This window comes from Notamacropus eugenii, chromosome 3, assembly GCF_028372415.1.
Source record: "Notamacropus eugenii isolate mMacEug1 chromosome 3, mMacEug1.pri_v2, whole genome shotgun sequence".
NCBI lineage: Eukaryota > Metazoa > Chordata > Mammalia > Diprotodontia > Macropodidae > Notamacropus > Notamacropus eugenii.
Genome location: NC_092874.1, coordinates 130432526 through 130452712, shown reverse-complemented (window position 1 = coordinate 130452712; position 20187 = coordinate 130432526). Strand labels below are relative to the sequence as shown.

The 20187-nt window shown below is 39.3% G+C and overlaps 1 protein-coding gene across 4 annotated transcripts in view; it reads left to right on the top strand.

Annotated features, from left to right (window-relative positions):
* CPED1 (cadherin like and PC-esterase domain containing 1) overlaps positions 1-20187 on the top strand; it is a 425597-nt gene that overhangs the window by 192250 nt on the left and 213160 nt on the right. For all 4 annotated transcript variants that reach the window (XR_011976874.1, XM_072652906.1, XM_072652904.1 and 1 more), the window contains 4 exons: positions 282-451; positions 2178-2228; positions 5870-5931; positions 8324-8368. Coding sequence is in view for 3 of the 4 variants with exons in the window: in XM_072652906.1 (XP_072509007.1) it covers positions 282-451; positions 2178-2228; positions 5870-5931; positions 8324-8368 (328 nt within the window). In the remaining variant the exon portion in view is untranslated. The remainder of the gene's footprint in view (positions 1-281; positions 452-2177; positions 2229-5869; positions 5932-8323; positions 8369-20187) is intronic.

The following is a 20187-nucleotide window of genomic DNA, read 5'->3' as shown; positions in this document are numbered from 1 at the left end:
CTAAATAAATTCCAACCATAAGGGATTTCTCTTCATCCTCCCATTTGTCTGATCACGTACCCATGTGCTCAACTGAATATCATTTTCAGTTCCGTAGAGAACATCATATAACCATTCCAAAGGGGATTTTGTTGACCATTACTCTTACAATATTTTCTTTTTTAAAATACTGGATTATGTGGCATTCCACAAGAGCAACACATTTTTATTTTGTGCTTTTTCTACAAGTTTTTCCAATATTCTTTACTAACATATTTATATTTTTTCTATTTTCTTCTCAGCTTTTCCCATCCACCGCACCTGGGATTCAAGCTTTTTTGCATGAATTTTATTATGTGGCAGATCCTATGGAAAAACATGGTTCAGTTCTGACCCAGTACTGGTCCCTCTTAAATTTGTTCAAAGAACTACAGCTCACAGATAAAAAGACTCAGCTCTATTCCGTAGAATGGTAATATGTTTTTACACATTTGCCGAGAAGTTTTCATTTTTGGAATAGGAGAGCTTTATTGTTAGACTTAGATGTATATTAAGAATGTGTAATCAAAAACTCTTTAACTAGAAAGGTTTGCTTTTAAATGGCCTTTACCCATAGTGTCAGGGGACGGGGGAAAGGGAGGAGAAGAAATCAGGAGGGTGTCCAAAAATGATGCTCTGAAAATGACTCACTCCAAAATATGCAAACCATAAGGACACCAATGAGCTTCAAAAAGTGAGATAAAAATATGATGACAAGCTGCAAATCATCCCAATGGAAGAGCCAATGAACCCTGATTCCCCTATAAGGCAATGTTTAGAATGAAATTTTTTCAATGTGGTGTCATTCTGATATACATCTGAGGTGGGAGAACATCAGAGAGGCTATGAAAAAATATGACATTTGTCAATACTTTCATGAGCTATCAACTACCTATCAGATAGGGAGAATAATTGGATTTATTTAGTTGGTTTGTGAATACAGGATGACAGGATAAAACATATTTGTGATCTAACATTCAATGATCTACAAGTTTTCTAACTTCTTTACTGGCTGAGGGTAGCTTAACACAGCCAAAGTTATTGGAATAAGGAAAACATAAGTTCAGATCCTATCTCTGACAATTTACTAGGTAATCCTTAGTAGAGTGACTGGCACATAGTAGGCACTTAATAAATGTTTATTGAATTGAGTGTGACCATAGGCAAACCACTTAATCTTAGAGTGCTGTGTAAATGCAAGCTATTACACAAGCTATTATCATGGAGAAACTTTAGGGGAGTTTGTTATCCCTCTGCTTTCAAATCAGAATTACACTTCAACCCTCTCAGAGAAATGAAAATCTATCCTTTTAAGAAAGGACTTCCTGAGAATACAGTACTTCCCTGGAATCCTTTAGGCCTCTCCTTCTTCTAATTACCCTCAATTTCAGGACATCTTTCTTTATTTAAATCTAACCTCCTGTGGTCCACCTCTTTCAGGAGAGATGGAAAAAGATTGGCCAGGCATTTTCTATAATAATCTAAGTCTTTACATGGTTATTAAAACTTCGCTCAAGAATATTTTAGAAGTCATTTTAAACTGTCATGATTTTAAGTAACAAATAGTTTTCCTTCCTCAAATTAGCAGACCTGGTCAAAGGTAGAAGGTTTAGAGGTTTGGGAACTAAGTTTTAAAATGTTATTCTTCGGTATTGTCATATATTCAATTCAACTGACATCCACATAATCAGTGATCATGCCATATAATAACTAATAACAAAAATATTTATTATAGCATTTTAAGATTTGTGAAGTGCTTTACACAGTGTCTTATTTGATGTTTACCAAAAATTCTTTGAAGTATCACCTTTTCCCTGTTTTACAGGGAAAGAACTTGAAAGAGGGTGAATTGTGTAGGGTCAGACAAGTATCTGAATTAGGATTTGAATTCAGGTCCTCCCCACTCCAAGTTCAGTGCTCTGTGATAATGTATTTTATTTCATAACTTATATTAAGATACATTAAGGTCTTTTTTTTGGTGAGTTTTTTCACTAGACAGTTTTTCCCAAGTTTTCAAGTTTCAACAAGCTATGATATAACGGTTAAACTCTATTCCTAGGAGGGAGTTAATAATAACTAGAGCTCAATTCTTCCTTCTACTCTATTCAATGACAATTTTAACTTCAAAGAGCATTAATTCTTTTTTTTTTCTTTTATAGGAAACACAAGAATAGTTTGAGAGATTCACCTCTGAAACAAGCAAATCATAGGTAAGGATGTCCTCCCTCAAAGTGAATACCTGAATAGGCCAACATCTCCCATTGCATCTTGGGCCATCTTTGGTCATCCTGATGAATGTCTGGTCACTGGACCCAGATGGCCCAGGAGGAGAAAGTGAGGCTGGTGACCTTGCACAGCCCCTCCCTCACTCAAAACAAAGTCAAGTGCAAGTCATGTCATCATTTCTCTGATGTCATGGTCTTCTTCGAAAACAAAGGACAAACACCTGCATAGGTATATCAACCTTGATCAAGCTGGAACCTTGAATGCAACATGGAGGGATTCTTAGATGGCATTCATTTAACACTGAGATTCATCAATGCCCACAACTCTGCAATTTTTCCCACCTGGAATTCTGCTCCCAAAAAAGGTTTTAAAAAATCTACACCCAGAAAAGTCGAGTGTTTTATAAAATTATAATACCTAGATTCTACAATCACTTTCTTCTTCATTCTTCAGTAACCAAAGACTCAACTGTTTGTATCAACATGATAGGATGGGGAGGGAGAGATCTCATTTAACAAGAAACAGATGCCAATTATGAGCTAAGCACAAACATTAAGAACTTTAAATTAATAGAAATTAGCATCTAAACAAGTCAAATACAAACCTTGAAACTAGTACTTTTGAACTCTGTGTATTAGGAATGAAGAACAGGTTGTTGTTATTCAGTCCTGTCATGTCCAACACTTCATGACCCCATCTGGGATTTCTTGGCAAAGATACTGCAGTGGTTTGCCATTTTCTTCTCCAGCTCATTTTTCAGATGAGGAAACTGAGGCAACAAAGTTGAGTGACTTGCCCAGGGTCACACAGCAAGTAAGTGTGAGGTCAAATCTGAACTCAGATCTTCCTGACTCTAGGCCTAGCGCTCCATCCACTGCACTACCTAGCTGCCCATAAAATACTCATAAAAGGAGTAAACCAGGGTAGTGGTATATATAGTGGAACAGATACCTATTCTCATGTCCAAAGACCTGTGTTCAACTCCAAGGTCTCTTTCTTATTATCTGTGTGTTCTTGGACAATTCATTTAAGTTCTCTAGCCTTCAGTTTCTCTACTATAACTGAAGGGGTTGGATTTCTGAAATCATCCTCCAACTCTAGTCCTCTGATCCTGTATGAAATAGACATTTTCAATTAGGCATAATTATTTGTTTTATAAAGACTTGCCTAATACCTTTCGAAAGAAACCCTCCAATCGCACATAGTATGTTAAAATGTGATTTCATTGATAAAAATCCAGTTTACACTTAATTTTTCAGGAGCATATTTCTCATGAGTATACCTGTAATATTTTCTCAGTCTAGATTTAGATAAAATGTGACTTAATTTGGACCTGGAAATAGGTAGCCAACTCTTGTCATAATTACCTCAGTTTGCTATATTGGACTTTTATAATAAACGTAGGATTTACATATGAATCATCATCAAGCTTTTGAGACTCAGTTATATATGCTTCAGTAGGTAGTGAAATATGTCCACACCAAGCACTCCATTCTAAGTGAATATAATTTCTTCTCAAATTATGCAGTTACTTTGTGGAATCAAACATTAAGACACAGTACAGTGGAAAGAGCAAAGACTCTGGTGTAAGAAGACCTGGATTTGAATTCTGGCCCTACCACTTACTCCTTGTGTGATTTTATATAAGATGTGGGGTTCAACTCAGTCACCTCAAAGGTTCTTTCTAGCTATAAAGTTATGCTCTCCCAATCCAGGAGTGCTTTTTCTCAGTGTTTGCCCTTGGGTCTAAAGAGAAAGCCATCCTTCTTTTGCTTTCCTTTTAAACTATCTGCTTACTTAGATGTAGCATGCTCTGGGGCTACTGCAAGGAGAGTTTCCTTCAACTACTTCAAGAGTCATCCGGAAGAGCATGCTATTTAAAGTAGACTTGGTGGATTAGTCAGATTTTGGACTGTGGCAGAAATTAGATACGGGTAATATGTTAATTTTTTTCTTTACCTCATTTCATTTTTTAAATGGTGTGATCCCCAAGAATACCTGCTGTTAGTCTTTTGGATAGAGTGATTAAAAAGAATGACTAGAGCTTCCTTTAAAGAATCTGCATTGAAACTTTATACTTCCTCTTTAAGATGGATAGAATGAACTTTCTGCTACTAACTGTAGTGATTGATATTGGGCAGATCTTTCATGGGATTAGTCAACAGATCCAGGTTAGTTCTCTTATTACTTCCTCAGTGATCCAGTAAAAATTAGAATCAAGAACAACCTGCAGCCTAAGGACATTGCAGAATATTTAAATGATATTTTACAAAGAGAGTTTAGAAATTAGGTTACAATTTTATCCAATATATGTACACATCTTCCCATAGCTATATGCCTGTGAGCTATTAAAACTAAGATTGCAGGGAGAGCAACCAATGAATTTTAGCCCTGTGACTTAATGACTGCTAATTGGCTCCATCATCTATATGACTTCAACCTCAAACATTTTAATGAGAACTTATCCATCACTGGCTGTCTCTTGGATAGACAGTATAAGAGGACAACAAATTGGGAAAGAATTAGACATAAGGATGAGAGAGAATAATATTGGCTTTTGTAAATTATAGTGTTCTTTAATGATGTCAAAAGATCCCCCCAAAACAAATATTTGTCTTTTTAATGACAACATCTTAGCAGTTTTGGATAGCTTATAGTTAAAAGTCATAGAACACAATGAATTAAAAGTGAGTATCACAGAGGGCAAGGTAAAAACACTTGTTTTGTGTAAGGAAATTTATATGTAACAAATAATCTTGAGGAAGAACTGATATAAAGAATTAATCAAAAAAATATGTGCAAAGAACATGTACTAGTTAAATGGTAAGTGTGAGATACAACAGATGGACAACCCTAATGCTCCATGGTGTGTTTACAATGTCAGCATGCCTTGTGGACTTAGGAGATGATATGGCAATGAGTTGCAGAGGATAAGCAGGCATTGATGAGTTATGATTGGCATCACTAGAGGCAACATGGATGTGATCCATATGGATGTGATCACAGATCCATTTGAGTAATTAAGTAAATGACTTTATATATTATGTTAGAGGGAGACTTTTTCTGATGGTCTTTGAATTTTGAATAGGAACCATGATGTTAAGGTAGAAGAGCAAGTTAATGAACTCTCATTCCTTGTAAAAGAATGAACAATATTTATGTCTTTGTTATTTATTTTGCCCAAATCCAAGGTTTTAGCAGCAATCTGATCCTGTATTTAGGAATTCAACAGAAAAAGAGGCAAACTACCACACACATTGTACATCATCCAGGATACTCAAGCAGTTCTCAAATAGGAGTCCTTGGTCAGTAATTGACAGCATGTTAGCTATTTACCCTTTCCAACTACACAGATATTATTTTGATTATATGTCTGTTATTCTCAAACTATGTTTCACAGCTTGTTTCATCCAACTATACAGCTTGCTATGTGAGGCTTACTGCTTCCAAAGTTTGTAAATTCTCCGAAGTGTTTGAGTGGATGGCTTCTTCTGGGCCCTTGTTATCAATGCTAAAATTATTCACATACACGCAAAGAAATGGGAATATTAGATGTGTGTTGTTTTTTAAAGAACAATTTTGTTCATTCTGTTTATCAAGAATATATTTGGCATTGCATTCACAGGAATCTGTTTCCAGATAACATTAAGCCAAGAGTTCCCTTGGATGAAGATGAAAATATCAGAGGTAAGGAGAAAATGGAACTGTTTCATTAGGAAATTAAGTACCATTCCATGTATTCAAGGTTGAGAGGAAACTAGCGTGAGAAATGAAGTTGATCCTTTGATAGTGTGTCAATCATCATTTCCTCCTCAATGTGTATTGTCTCTAGAGTTTTGTAACGTTGCTCTCTCCTGGTTCTCTGCTTACCTAACTGTTCCTTCTCAGTCTCCTTTAACGGATCTTTATCCAGGTCATGTCCATTAACTTTGGGTATATATCTAAGTTCCATCCTGGGTCTTTCATTTTGGCTTTCTCTTACTTATTGATCTTATCAGTTCTCAGGGGTTCAATTATCATCTTTGTGCCAATGATTCTTAGATCTTTTTATCCAGCCCTAGTCTCTTTCCTGAGCCCCAGTCCTCCATCACCTTTCAGATATCTCAAATTGTATATCACATAAGCACCCCAAATTTAACATGTCCAGAACAGAACTCAGTATCTTTTCCCCAAAGCTCTCCCTTCTTCCCAACTTTCCTCTTATTGTCTAGGATACCATTATGTACCCTGATATCCAGACTTTTCATCCAGAATGGTGTCATCCTCAGTTTCACTTGCATTCACCCATCATATTCATTCTCTTATTAAATCATATCACTTCTACCTTCACCAGATCTCTTCTATATGTCCCCTTCTTTCCAGTCACCTAGTCACCATGGTTACGTAGCCCTCGTACGTGGACTCTTGGAATAATCTGGCTAGTTCCTCTGCCTCAATTATCTCCTCATTCTCATCTATTCCCCTTTTAGCCACCAAATTGTTTTTCTTAAAGTGCAGGTCTGACCATGTCGTTATCCTGCTAAATGAACTCATTTGGTTTCCTATTACCTCTAGGATTAACTCTTAAAAAAGCTGCCCCTTTTCTATCTTTCCAGTCTTCTTACACTTACTTCCCTACATGTACTCTATAATCCAGCTACACTGCCCTCTTTTTCCTAACACATGACACTCTCCTGACTACATGATTGAAAAGTTTTTCCTCCTCACCTCTACCTTTCGACTTTCCTGCCTTCTTTCAAGACTCCCTTTGAATCCCACCATCTCCAGAGGACCTTTCCTAGACTCTTTCCCAATCTTTCCTAGTGCCTTCCCTTTCTAATTAAATTAGAGTTACCCTCTATATATCTTCCAAGCACATAGTTATTTGCACATTTTCTCTCTATTAAAATGTAATATCTCTGCAGACAGAAACCATATTTTTGCCTTCTTTGTATTTCTAGCACTTAGCATGGCCTGGCACATGGTAGTAAGAGCTTGATAAATACTTGTTGAATGACTGATAAAGGAAAATAAGTCAACAGTTCTAATTAGAAACTGTAGGTATACTAATACTTTGCCCCTCCTTTATATTCAATCTTTTTATGGTTTTCACAGAATCATAGGATGGTAGTTTTAAAGTTATAAAGGATTTCAGAGGTCATGCTTTTTTGTGTTAGCTATAAGGAGATTTCTTTGTTGCATACAAGAAATAGAGGTAATATTTGGCAAATGTCAGTGGAGCCAGGACATACTTTGAAGGTTAATGGAATTTCTATATTTCTATGATTATAGAAGCTGTAGATCAGTGTGGTTTTTTTTATTCTTTGAATATGTTATGAACTCCTTTAGCAATCTGGTGAGCCTATGAAACTTTCTCAAAATAAAGTTTTCAGACACTTGAAAGAAATGCAAAATTTCAGTTAGAGACTGGTAAAAATGAAAGTGTAACACTCTAAACCCCATTAATGGATCCCTTGGCCATAGATCCCAGATTAATAATGATGATGCCTAGCATTGATATAACATTTTGAAGTTTGCAAAGCACTTCACAAATGTCATCTTATTTGATCCTCACAATAACCTTGTGAGATAGGTGCTATTATTAATCCCCAATTTTACAGATGAGGAAACGGAGACAAGTTAAGAGACTTGACCAGGATTACATAGCCAGAAAGTGTCTGAGACAATATTTGAACTAAGGCCTTCTCAATTCAAAGTTCCACACTCTATCCACTGTACCACATGGCTACCCCTAAGTTAACATTCTTGCTGTATTTGTAGAATCACAGATCTAGGATAATCTGATAAGAAGTTTTAGATAATTGAATATCTAAATTGGTCAAGTTATTTGATTTATTCTTTTCCTCACTACTTTCCTATCTGAACAAAATAGCATTTGGGGACTTGAATGAGATATACATTCATTCTTTTTAAACTTCTATTTCTCCTTAGAAGTTCTTAGATATTTAAATTAGTTTTTTAAAAAAGAATTGAAAATTCTTTAAAAATTTTAAATCTTTATATACTTGAGATTGTTGGTTTGTATTTTTTCTTTCTGCCAAGCAATTTTTAATATAAATTTATATTTTTCCCCCTTTAGTGCCACATTTAATGAATGAGACCAAAGAGATGCATTGTAGTAATGGTAAGTTGCTACTGATTTTTTTTTCCTTATCAGGATAATCAAGTGAAACCTAATATAGCTTTGAATAAATTTTGAGTCTGTTCATCACTTTTTAGTGTATGGGAATATTTGACTTTTTAATTAATTTTCAGCATATTCCACACTGAGACCAAGAGACAGCATGGTGTCGTGGATAAAGAGTCAACCCCAGAATCAGAAAGCTGTGAGTTCACTGACACATCCTGGCTGTCAGATGCTAGGCTTCCCATCACAACAACTTCAGTGCCCTAGGCAACTCTCTAAGACTCTGAGTTACAGAAGAGTTGCTTATCTGTAATGGTAGAGGGTGTTTCCTCACTGGAAATTTTCTATACTAATGAAATCATAGATCTGGTCCAAAACCAAACAATAAAACAACCCAACCCATATTATGTATGGAACACTGGGCTAGATTATAAGGAAGATAGGATGTTTAGTTAGGACATAGTCCCTGTACTCATGGAGCTTATGTTAGTAGGAAAATGTAACACATACATAAATGACTGTAGCCTGTGTCCTAGAACTGAGACTCTGGATTTATCAAGACTGGGTTCAGTATTAGGATTTCTTACCAGTAATACATTTTGACAGATGTCCCCACTCAGGGTTGCCCCTAGAAACACAAATATTTTGCTCATATCTAGGTCTGTACAAAAATAAAAAAAGGTGGCTCCCTTAGTTTCCATGCAAGCAGTCGGGCTAGAATAACATTGCACGTAGGGCAAATTTTAGTTAACATGACCAAAGTGGAAGACTTGGATATCGGACCTATTAATAGTCAACACCTCCCCTTCCCTCTTTAGTGAGCTTCATCTTCCAAGAGATTCATACAGTACTCCATACTTATTGTACTAGCATGGCACTGAATCCTGCATCCTCTTCATGAGGGCAGTTCTCAAAGTTTCCAAAGAAGTGTTGCAAGATCCTCTCTCTGGTGAGCACCAGTTCAATAAGGGACCAGTACAAGTTTCTAGGTTTATATTTCTTTAAACTTCAGTTCAAGGTTTCCCCATAATGGGAAAGCACACAAATACAATGCACATAACTCAACGTATCAGTGAAGTACAAGGTTCAAGTCTGCATCTCCACACCATGACTTGGTCTTTTGCTGTCACTTGGTTGAAACTTACAGTTTAATCTAATGTGGTCTATATCTGTTGTCATGTCTGGGACCATGTGGTTGTCTGGAGGTGCCTCCAACCACCATCACCACCACCCCCAGTTCTCCTTCAGAGACTAAGTCCAAGTCTCCGTTTATACAATGCTTCTGCTTTCTGGGTGTCTCTTACCTCTGGTCCCCTGTGTTTTACTTTTTAAAAGCCAAATACAAAAGTAACTCAGATGTTAACTGTTGGGATTGGAAGCTCAAATCCGTGTGGATGGTCTCCGGTGGGTAAAAGTGGGACTTCTAAATCTTAGAGTCTTACGAGGCCCTCCATGAACAGCGGGGGTTCGAGAAGGTCAGACTGAACTAGCTCGGCTAGCTCGGGTATTTCCGCCTCTCCCCGGGAGATACGTGATGGGTGGAGTCTCCCTGCCCTCGAGATTGTCCCAGATTGGAGCACACCTAGTTACCTAACAGCACAGTATTGAGATGCAAACTGTGCGGCTGAAGGTTAAGTAGGATTGAGGAAGCCTGAAAGTTCTCTCTTAGCACGTGTGGAGCCAAGAGGACAGTAGGCTCCGCTCCTCCTCTCTCCCCGCTTGTACTTCTACTTCCAATCCCTTAAGCTTAGCCTCCTTAGGAAATCTCCCCCTCTTCCTCCTAAGGAAGACCCCCCTGCACTTGTAACCCAGACCCTGTAATAAAGCTCAACCCCTGTTCGACTCTGGAACGTCCTTTCTCTCATACGTTTATCCAGTTTGGCCAACCGAAGACCTGGGACAGGTAAGAAAGACTCGGGTAGCCCAATACAGGCCTCTAGGCCTGGCAGTTGGCGCCCCAACAGGGATTGGGAGCGTAGATAATCCTGGGTGCTTTTGGGGTACACCCGGAAGGGGCTGTGAAAGAAGCGAGTCCCGAATCCTAGATTCGGAAGGAGAGAAATCCCCTTCTTTGTTATGCGCGGAGCACACCTGGCTCTAGAGCAAACAGTGGCTGGAGGCTGAGTGGATTAGGAAGGCCTTTAGCATATGAGTACCCTACAACAAGACTGCATTCACACAGAAATCTGCAGCTAGCACAACTGACAAAGGGAGGCATCAAATAAAACGAAGATGAAACTAAATGGCTGAGTTACAACAGGGGAAGTGCAATCAACTAATCCCAAAGCATATTTTAAGAGGAGCAGCTGGTGTAGGCGCCTTACACGTCACTCCCTCAGTCATGCAAATGGATCTCAACGGCCAAGCCTGAATGGCCAAGCCTGTGGTATTCAGGTGAAAAGTTGGTCACCCCTTCCCCCCCCAATGTCCTGGGTTTGTGATATCAAAGTCCTCCTTCAGCCGCTGAAAAAAATGCCTAGATGGAATGGGCAGCAATGTTGGGATGAGTGCTGCTTCCTCTCTGGGCAGCAAGGTTAAAGCTGTCAGCAGCAGGCTCAGGTGGTGTATGATCCTTCTCCAGGGTCTCCGGGCTCTCCGACATCGGTTCCCACTTACGGATCCTTCTAATGGGAATCCACGCATGACCTTTTCCTGTGGAGACACAAACATACCCTCGACCCCATATTAGTATCTTAAAATGTCTCATAGCTGGAGTAGTATGTGCGCTCCTTGAGACAGCTGTATCAAGCTCTGATTGTATTAGGCGACCTTTTCCCCTTCTTTGTTTAGCGAGGATCGCCTTCAAGGTAAAGATGATAAGAATGCATAGTGGCTGTTTGTTTTGGTATAGCTGCTGCCAGGTGCTCACAAATGCTTGATTAACATCTGTAAGGAACCTGACTTTCCCGGATTTTTTCTTTTTAACAAACACAGGAGCATTCCAGGGTGCTAATTGCTCCTTAACCAGTAGTTGTAGTGCCTGGAGTTTTTCTGGAGTCAGGGGCCATTGCTCCACCCAAATCGGGGTGTCTGACTTCCAATTCAAGGGTGGGGACTCCAGTACAACAGCAATGGCCCTTACTAAAAATTTGATAGCTTCATCCCGAGGCGGCTCATAATGTCCCTGCCCCAGATGTTAAAACTAAGTCCTGGAATCACCAACGGCCATACGGTCCCTTGGCGATCCTCTGCCTCCCACTTTACTGGGTGCATTGTCTCTAAGGTATTTTGGCACCCTCCTATTCCCCACACTGGTCTCTGGCTTTCTTTAAGCTTCCAGTGCCGGGGTACTGAGCGACCGCTAAGGCAGGTCCTATCCGCTCCAGTATGGAGCGTGCTATAAGGACGCGCAGAGGGAAGACACGGTACATTCTCCCCTGCCTCGCCTTTCCCATCTGCTAGATGGAGCTCCAAACCTATTTTTTCTTTATGCTCCTTAACTTTCTGCTCGCCAAGGTCCTCCCCTCCCCTCTCTCCGCTTCCACTCTCTTTCCAATCCCGCCCTGGCCTCTCCGGCCCTTCCTTACAAAATTCTCGGAGGTCGTTTAACTCTATTGTGACCCCCGCCTCCCTGCATTCCCTGTGAAGTGTCTCAGCCCAGACCTCCTGTTCCTCTGGCTTTATTACTGGCAATAGATTCCCCATCTCCGCCCTTTTCCCAGGGGTTTGGGAAGCTTCTCTCCACTTTCTCTCCTTCCGAATCTAGGATTCGGGACTCACTTCTTTCACAGCCCCTTCCGGGTGTACCCCAAAAGCACCCAGGATTATCTACGCTTCCAGTCCCTGTTCGGGCACCAACTGCCAGGCCTAGAGGCCTGTATTGGGCTACCCGAGTCTTTCTTACCTGTCCCAGGTCTTCGGTTGGCCAAACCGGATAAACGTATGAGAGAAAGGTCGTTCCAGAGTCGAACAAGGGTTGAGCTTTATTACAGGGTCTAGTTACAAGTGCAGGGGGGTCTTCCTTAGGAGGAAGAGGGGGAGATTTCCTAAGGAAGCTAAGCTTAAGGGATTGGAAGTAGAAGTACAAGTGGGGAGAGAGGGGGAGGGGAGAGAGGAAAGAAGAGGAGCGGAGCCTACTGTCCTCTTGGCTCCACACTGCTAAGAGAGAACTTTCAGGCTTCCTCAATCCTACTTAACCTTCAGCCGCACAGTTTGCATCTCAATACCGTGCTGTTAGGTAACTAGGTGTGCTCCAATCCGGGACAATCTCGAGGGCAGGGAGACTCCACCCATCACGTATCTCCCGGGGAGAGGCGGAAATACCCGAGCTAGCCGAGCTAGCTCAGTCTGACCTTCTCGAATCCCCGCTGTTCATGGAGGGCCTCGTAAGACTCTAAGATTTAGAAGTCCCACTTTTACCCGCCCGAGACCGTCCACATGGAATTGAGCTTCCAATCCCAACAGTTAACTTCATCAACAAGATGAGGTTAGCTGGGTAATAATACCCATTAAAATCGCTTCAGGGATGGGGTATTATTTGCCCCAAGGCAAATTAATACCTTGACAAAAAAAGATCAATACCAGAGCAGACTCATCTACTTTGACCTTGGTAATGATAAGTTCACCTTGACAATAAGTTAATCTTTTCAAGAGAACCTTGTATCTTATTAAGAAGATGTAAGAGGAATTCAGTAGATCCTTATAAGACTTCTCCAGGAAATATGCTCTTCATAACTGTAATACAAAACAGTTTAATGGAATGTGTAAGAAAAGTCCAAGCAAAGTGCTGTGGGCTCTCTGAGAAGGAAGAAAGACATAACTTCTCCAACTTCGAGATTAAACAGATGATTCCCCCAGTGGGCAGTGCTTTTTCCATCCTCAAACTGTGCATATATTTATTTGTTTTTGTGATGTATTCCCTCAGCAGAATAGAAGCTCCTTCAGGACAGAGATTGTTTTTCATTTGTGTGTGTATGTGTGTTCCTAGCTCCTTTTATGATGTCTGGCACATAGTTTGAGCTGAATGAGTACTTCTTTGTTAGGATTTGATCAATGACATATGAGCTTATTCTTGAAGCATTTATAGGGGGAGAGCACTTCAGGTATAGGTAATGGCAAAGATACACAGGTGGAAGGGCATAAGGTATGCACAAAAAATCAGTGGCACCTCTAATTTGATTGGAGCTTAAAGTATATGGAGGAAAGCATCAGATATGAGATAAATCTGAAAAACAGGGCTGTGTCAAACCATGGAACACCTTGAAGACACTGAATGGTTTTAAATAGGGGAATAACATGATCAGACCTGTGCACAAGGAAGTTTATTCTGGTAGCAAGGTGAGGTATAGATTGAAAGGAGAAGAAAGAGGAAGTGGGAAGATCTGTTTGGAAGAAATAGTCCAGAAAGGATGCAACAATGACCTGCACCCTTTTGGCAATAGAAATAGAAAGGAGGGAACAGGTGTGAGAGATATTGTGGAAGTAGAGCCAGAGGATTTGGCAACTGATTAGATGTGGGAGGTGAGGAAGAAGGAAGAGTCCAAGAAAAGACAAAGCTTTCAACCATAGATGTTTGATAGTGTAATTGACAGAAATAGGGAAATCCAAAGGAGGGAGAGGTTTTGAGTAAAAAAGAAGTTCACTCTTGGCCAAATTAAATTTGAGGGATTAAAGTATGCTGGCAGATTTATCTAGTAAGCAGCTGAAAATATGAGTTTGGAGCTCAGGAGAGTGATCTGAGAAATGTGTACATTTCTGCAGAAAGGTCATCTATATAAAGTAGTTGATAGAGTAGTTGAAGCTGTGGGAGTAGAAGAGATTGGCAAGGGAGAATTTAAATGGAGAGGACAAGAGCCTGGATCACAGAACCATGAAGAACTTCTTTTAGTACAGTGATAAAGACAAAACAGGAATACTGTAGGGATGGGAAAAGAGCACATGTGACTTCTTGAACAGGAGTATTGTTTTATATACATGGGACTAGTGCATTTAAATGGTAAACATAATGGAATTCTCTTTGGGGAGTGTGAAACCAGTCTCTTAAAATTGTGCTAATACAGAACCATAACAGAGAGGAGAGGAGAGACCGATAGACACGGAAGTGGAGACAGAACAAAGTCAAGGACAATGAGATTGTTCAGTTGTGTCCAATTTTTCATGACCCTGTGAACCATAGCACACCAAGACTAATCATGGGATTTTCCTGGCAAAGATAATGCAGTAGTTTGCCATTTCCTTCTCCAGTGGATTAAGGTAAACAGAGGTTAAGCGACTTGGCCAGGGTTACACAGCTAGTAAGTATCTGAGGCCAAATTTGAACTTGGGTCTATCCTGACTCTAGGCCCAGCACTCTACCCACTGAGCCACCTAGCTGCCTCCTAGTAAGATAGTAGGTGCTTAATAAATGTCTGTTGACTTGAGAGACAGACAATGGGAGTGAAACAGAGAGAGACAGAAACAGAGAAAGAACTCTTGGTACAATGAAGTCAGTGTTCATGGGGAGAAAGCCACGACTTGACTTATAGACTTTTACTTCAAGGAATCTGGTAGTGAAGAAAGAGAGGAGATTATTGCTTAAGAGGATAGAAGGATTTAAGGAAGGCTTTTTCTATGGTTTAGGAGGCATGAACCCATTGTAGACCAAAGGGAGAAAGCTAGCAGGGGAGATAGAAAGAAAGAAGGGAAGGAAGGAACAAAAGAAGGAAGGAATATAGGAAGGAAGGAAGGAAGAGAAGGAAAGGAAGGAAGGAAGGAAGGAAAGAAGGAAGGAAGGAAGGAAGGAAGAAAGAAAGAAAGGAAGGAAGGAAGGAAGGAAGGAAGGAAGGAAGGAAGGAAGGAAGGAAGGAAGGAAGGAAGGAAGGAAGGAAGGAAAGAAGGAAGAAAGAGAGAGAGAGAAAGAAAGAAAGAAAGGAAGGAAGGAAGGAAGGAAGGAAGGAAGGAAGGAAGGAAGGAAGGAAGGAAGGAAGGAAGGAAAGAAGGAAGAAAGAGAGAGAGAGAAAGAAAGAAAGAAAGGAAGGAAGGAAGGAAGGAAGGAAGGAAGGAAGGAAGGAAGGAAGGAAGGAAGGAAGGAAGGAAGAAAGGAAGGAAGAAAGGAAGGAAGGACCAAGAAATATAAGTGATAGACAATTAATAAGTCATATTGCTAGGTAGCATCCTAAGTGATGGATATACAAATACAAATAAGCCATTTTAACTGAGGCAAACAACATGAAGAAGGGTACTGGAAAGTGGGAGAGGGAGAAGGAACTCTGTGGAGGCATAGTGAGGAGACAGGAGGAGGCCTAGGCTCCAGCAAATTGGTCAAAATCTCCCTTGTCAGAGCTGAGAGACCCAAGAGTGGAATCTCAGATTCTGGCTGGAGGAGAATGATGATGATGGCTAGATGATGAAGGGATGACCCCAAAATGGCATGGACTAGCAGTGGTTGACAAGGTTCAAGTCTGTTGTTTTTTCTTGGAATATGCTTAATTTTTCAACTTCATGGCGATCCTCTGAAAAAGATCTTCTTCCTTCATAATGGAACAGGATGATGAGGAATTTTCTTGCACTAGAAGGGATAATTAACATTATTGTTGTTATTTTTGTGAGAAAAGCACTAGTCTAAACAAATGAATTCAGGAACTCTTGATCTCTTGGAAATGTTGAAATTCACACGGAAAGTCCATTTTCACCTAATGTCTGAAAAGTGCTCAGAAAAGGAAACAAAAAAGTAGAGAATGGTAACCAGAAACTGGAGGTCTGGGAACTTCCTCTTCAGGCTTTCCATGTGGGTGTCTTAAAGTTGCCATTACTGCTCCTGGGAGGTATGGGATAAGCGAGAAATCTTTCTTTACCCTTCCTCAATCCCAGCTGTTCTCTGGTCTAGAAGTCTGAGAGAGAGAGAGAGAGAGAAAGCAGGAAAAGAAGGGATTAAAAATGTGCTGAGTATTAGGAGTGATTGGAGACCCAGCAGCTAAAGAAAAATATTAGAGGTTTGGAACATCCCAGGGGAGTAAGCTGGAGAATCTATTATTGATGAAATGTTCATCAAGTAACTATGAGGCTCCAGCTGAGGCTATAAATCATAAATTTAGGGTAGATGAAATTAACATTCCTTTTTCCAGTGCTGGTCAGCACCATGGGAATAGAAGCAGAGAATTTTATAACAGAGATTATCCAGGTTTGAAGATTAGCTGTGTGGTAATGTCAGTAGGTCAAAGGGCAAGGAATAGCTAGTGAATCATTGAAATGACAATGACCAAGATAGAGAGAAAAAAGAAAACAGTCAGAGTTGGAGGATAAGACTTGGAAAATCAGGAAGGCTGAGTGACCGCAGCTGATGATGATTAAAAACAGTAGGTTTAGTCTGTGTGAACAAGTGCTAGAAGTGGAAGGATAAGAAGCTTGTTCAGACAATGAAATTTCAAACAACCTGATCTTAGAATCTAAGGTATGTCAGTGTTAGTGAGAAACTTAGATATGAAATTCAGAAGTTGTTGTTGAGATTAAGGAGACTGTGAGATCAAGTTGTCAGTATGAATACTCAGGTCTACAAGGATGATGAAAGGAGGTGGAGTGGAGAAGACACACTTTTTTCATTCTGTCATGTATCAAACACTAGGTCAACTTGAAATAGCTTTTTATGGTCAAGTTCTTTTTTTGTTTGTTTCCTCATTTTTCCAGCCTGTTTCTTGACTTTGAACTTTATTAAAGTGGGACTCTTTTTACCTGTAGGTGGGGAGTCAGTGTGTCAAGCTTCAGGATTTTTCATTCTGCTGTTTTCAGAGCTAGTTCTGGGGGTCTGAAAGTTTTTAGAATTTCCATAGTGGTGCAGTCCTGGGAGAGATGTGGTCACTGCTCTCCTGGTCTACACTCTGGTCTTTACCCAGGAAGGGATCCAGTTCTGCTCCTACTTCTCATCTCCCTGGAACTGCAACCAAGGTCCCTGCTTTCTTCTGACCAACTATAAGCACTTCTCTCCATGCTGGAATTGTCATCTAGAACTGCATAAGGGTAATAAAAGTGCCAATCAGCATCATCTGCACTCAGTGCCAGCAAAAGACCCCTTATCAGTTGTCTGACCTTCTTACCATCTCTGGACTGGAAGTTCCTGAAGCTGTGGCTGCTGCCACCACTATCAGGCCACCTTCCAAGGCCTGCTACTGATACTGTTGCCAGACTCCCAGATGGTGCGCATCCCAGTGTCACAGTCCTCTCTTGTTCTAAATTGTCTTAGAAAAATGCCTCACCCTGATCTTTTGTTGACTCTACTACTTTAAAACTTGATTTGAAGTGTTATTTTGAAGTTGTTTCTAGGGGAGTGATCAGAGTCAACTGGGTAGCTGCCTCTAATTTGCCATCTTGCCTCAATTCCTCCACCCTCTGGGAATTTATTCATAAAGTTGCAATAGAGGTGTTATTTGGAGGGGGATGTAATGAAAAGAAGAATATTTTTGACTTAGAGATACGAAACAAAATTTTCATAGTAGATATGTAGCTGAGATATAGTGTAAATAGCACTGGATGAGAAATCAAGAAACATGAGTTCAAATCTTGACTCTTCCACTAATTAGTTCTGTGACCTTGGACAAATCACATAATCTCTCTGGGCCCTAATTTCCTCATTTGTAAAAAGAAGTTAGATTAGATTTGTGGTGTCAGATTCAAGTAGAAACAATCCCTGATGCCTCATATTGACTCAGAAAACCACAAATCAACAGTAGTTGTATCGTATTTTTATTGATTTTGTTCAACATTTCCCAATTATATTTTAACCTGGTTCAGGCTTCACTCAGGAGTTTTGCTGGCCATTTGAGACGATTTTGATTCTGTACTAGATGTTCTCTAAGGATATATAATTTTAATTTGATATTGTCTATTTGAACATCAATAGAACCTTTCTGATACCCATTCATGGTGTTCTCATATGTCATGTCCTTTCAAGACAGGGAAGTTCCAAGTTTGGATTGAATGTACTAGATCCATGTAATCTAAGGATCAGTGTAACTAGATTTCAAGAGACTCATAAGTGTGTTGGCCACCCCGAGACGAATTATTAGCAATTCTCAAAGCCTATTCCACTGAGTTATAGAAGAGTTGCTCATTTTAGCAGTGGAGTAGTGCCAATGCTCACATAAACATGAATTGTTGGAAGTAGTAAAGAATTTAGATGTAGGGCAATCTGGTATCTCTTACATTAAAGACAAATACTCCTGAGTCATGATAGAATTAGTGTTTTCTTGTAAAAATTAATCTGATGTATTCTACCTCCAAATTTGGCATTTTGATAGTTTTCTATACTTATTTTCAGTCATTAGAAAAATTATGCTAATCTTTTAAAATACTTTATAGATTGCTAATAGCATCATCATTTTTAATGTAATGCCATGTGATAGAGATACTTATTATCGAAGTGGCCTATTTGTGAATTGAATATTCTGACAAATTAATACTAACTCATGGATTAGTTAAAATTAAACACTGTAATAATAAACGTTGTCCATCCGACAGCAGTTTTGTAAAGATGTGCTTTTATCAGTCTGACTTTCTTAAACCTTTACTGAAAGTATCATCATTCAGTTTGCAGATATATGTTAGTTTCAAAATAAAACATTGTGAACTTGAGAGACGCTAATCATTCTTTCAACCCTTTGGCTTGAATGTTTTCCAAATATGAGTTGTTACCTTTGTTTTTTTCTTACTAGAAATGAATAGGACAACTGAATGAATGAAATACTTTCACATTTTCACGTAAATGAAAACCTTTCCAAAGTCAGAGTATCTAGTTCTCCCTGGGTTGTAAGAATTAATCTTTCTCTTTTGTATGTGTCAAATTATTAGATAAGAATATTTGGAGGTCATGTCACAGAATAGGTGGATTAGTTTTAAGAGCATGGTATATTCTGTTTAATGTGAGCCATAATCATTCCTCAAGAGGGAAATATAACTCCTGATTTTAAAAAAATCCATTTAAGCAGAGAGAAACAGCCATTGCCTCCCACGTAGTCTTGCCAAATAAGTTCTTCAGTCTGTTCTCACCCTATTTCAGGCTGGTCCTCCATAGATTTCCTGTGCTAATCGGGGCTGCTTCAAGTCAAGACTTGAGTGGGAATGTGGCCAAAGAAATACCAGGTGTTCTGAGAGGTAGCATCAGTGAGTCAATTGAGTAGGATGTCAGGTCTAAACCGAGAAGCTGGCAGGACTCTAGGGCATAGTCCTCACACTAGAGGTGGAACCTTTCCAGTGAAATAAATCAAAATACACTCATAAAATCAGACTTAATACAATGACTATCCATTTCACCCCATGAGTGGCTTGGGTTCAGTGGGTAGATAATGTACCCCATTGAGAACTTGCAGGGTTAATGAAGATATGAAAAGCAAATGCATATATCATTAGTGTTTCTGAAATATGACTTTGATACTTAATTAAATTACAAAATATCTGAAATACATTTTATAAACATTTATACATTTTATACGAGTAAATTGCCAACCTCTTGCTTGGCTAAATACTAATTAGCATAAGTATACAATATACTCCCTACAGTATTTGCCTAGGAAAAGGAAATCTTTTCTCTATCCAGACCTTTTGTATGAGTGATAAAATAGTTTGTCATTATTATTTTACCCCTGTACTTGTCAAAGTAAGCAATACTCAAGTAGTCTGAGGCTTTGCTGAGGTTACAGTGTCCTCTGGACACTTTGGCTTTGAACTTGTCCTATTTTTATAGCACTTAATAAAAATAATTATGGTAATTAATGATGATGATGATAGATGACATTAATATAATACCTTAATCTTCCCAAAGCTCTTGACATGTTATAGCATTTAATTCTCCTTTGAATCCTGTAAGACAAATATTATAGGTATTATCTCTATTTTATAGATAAAGAACC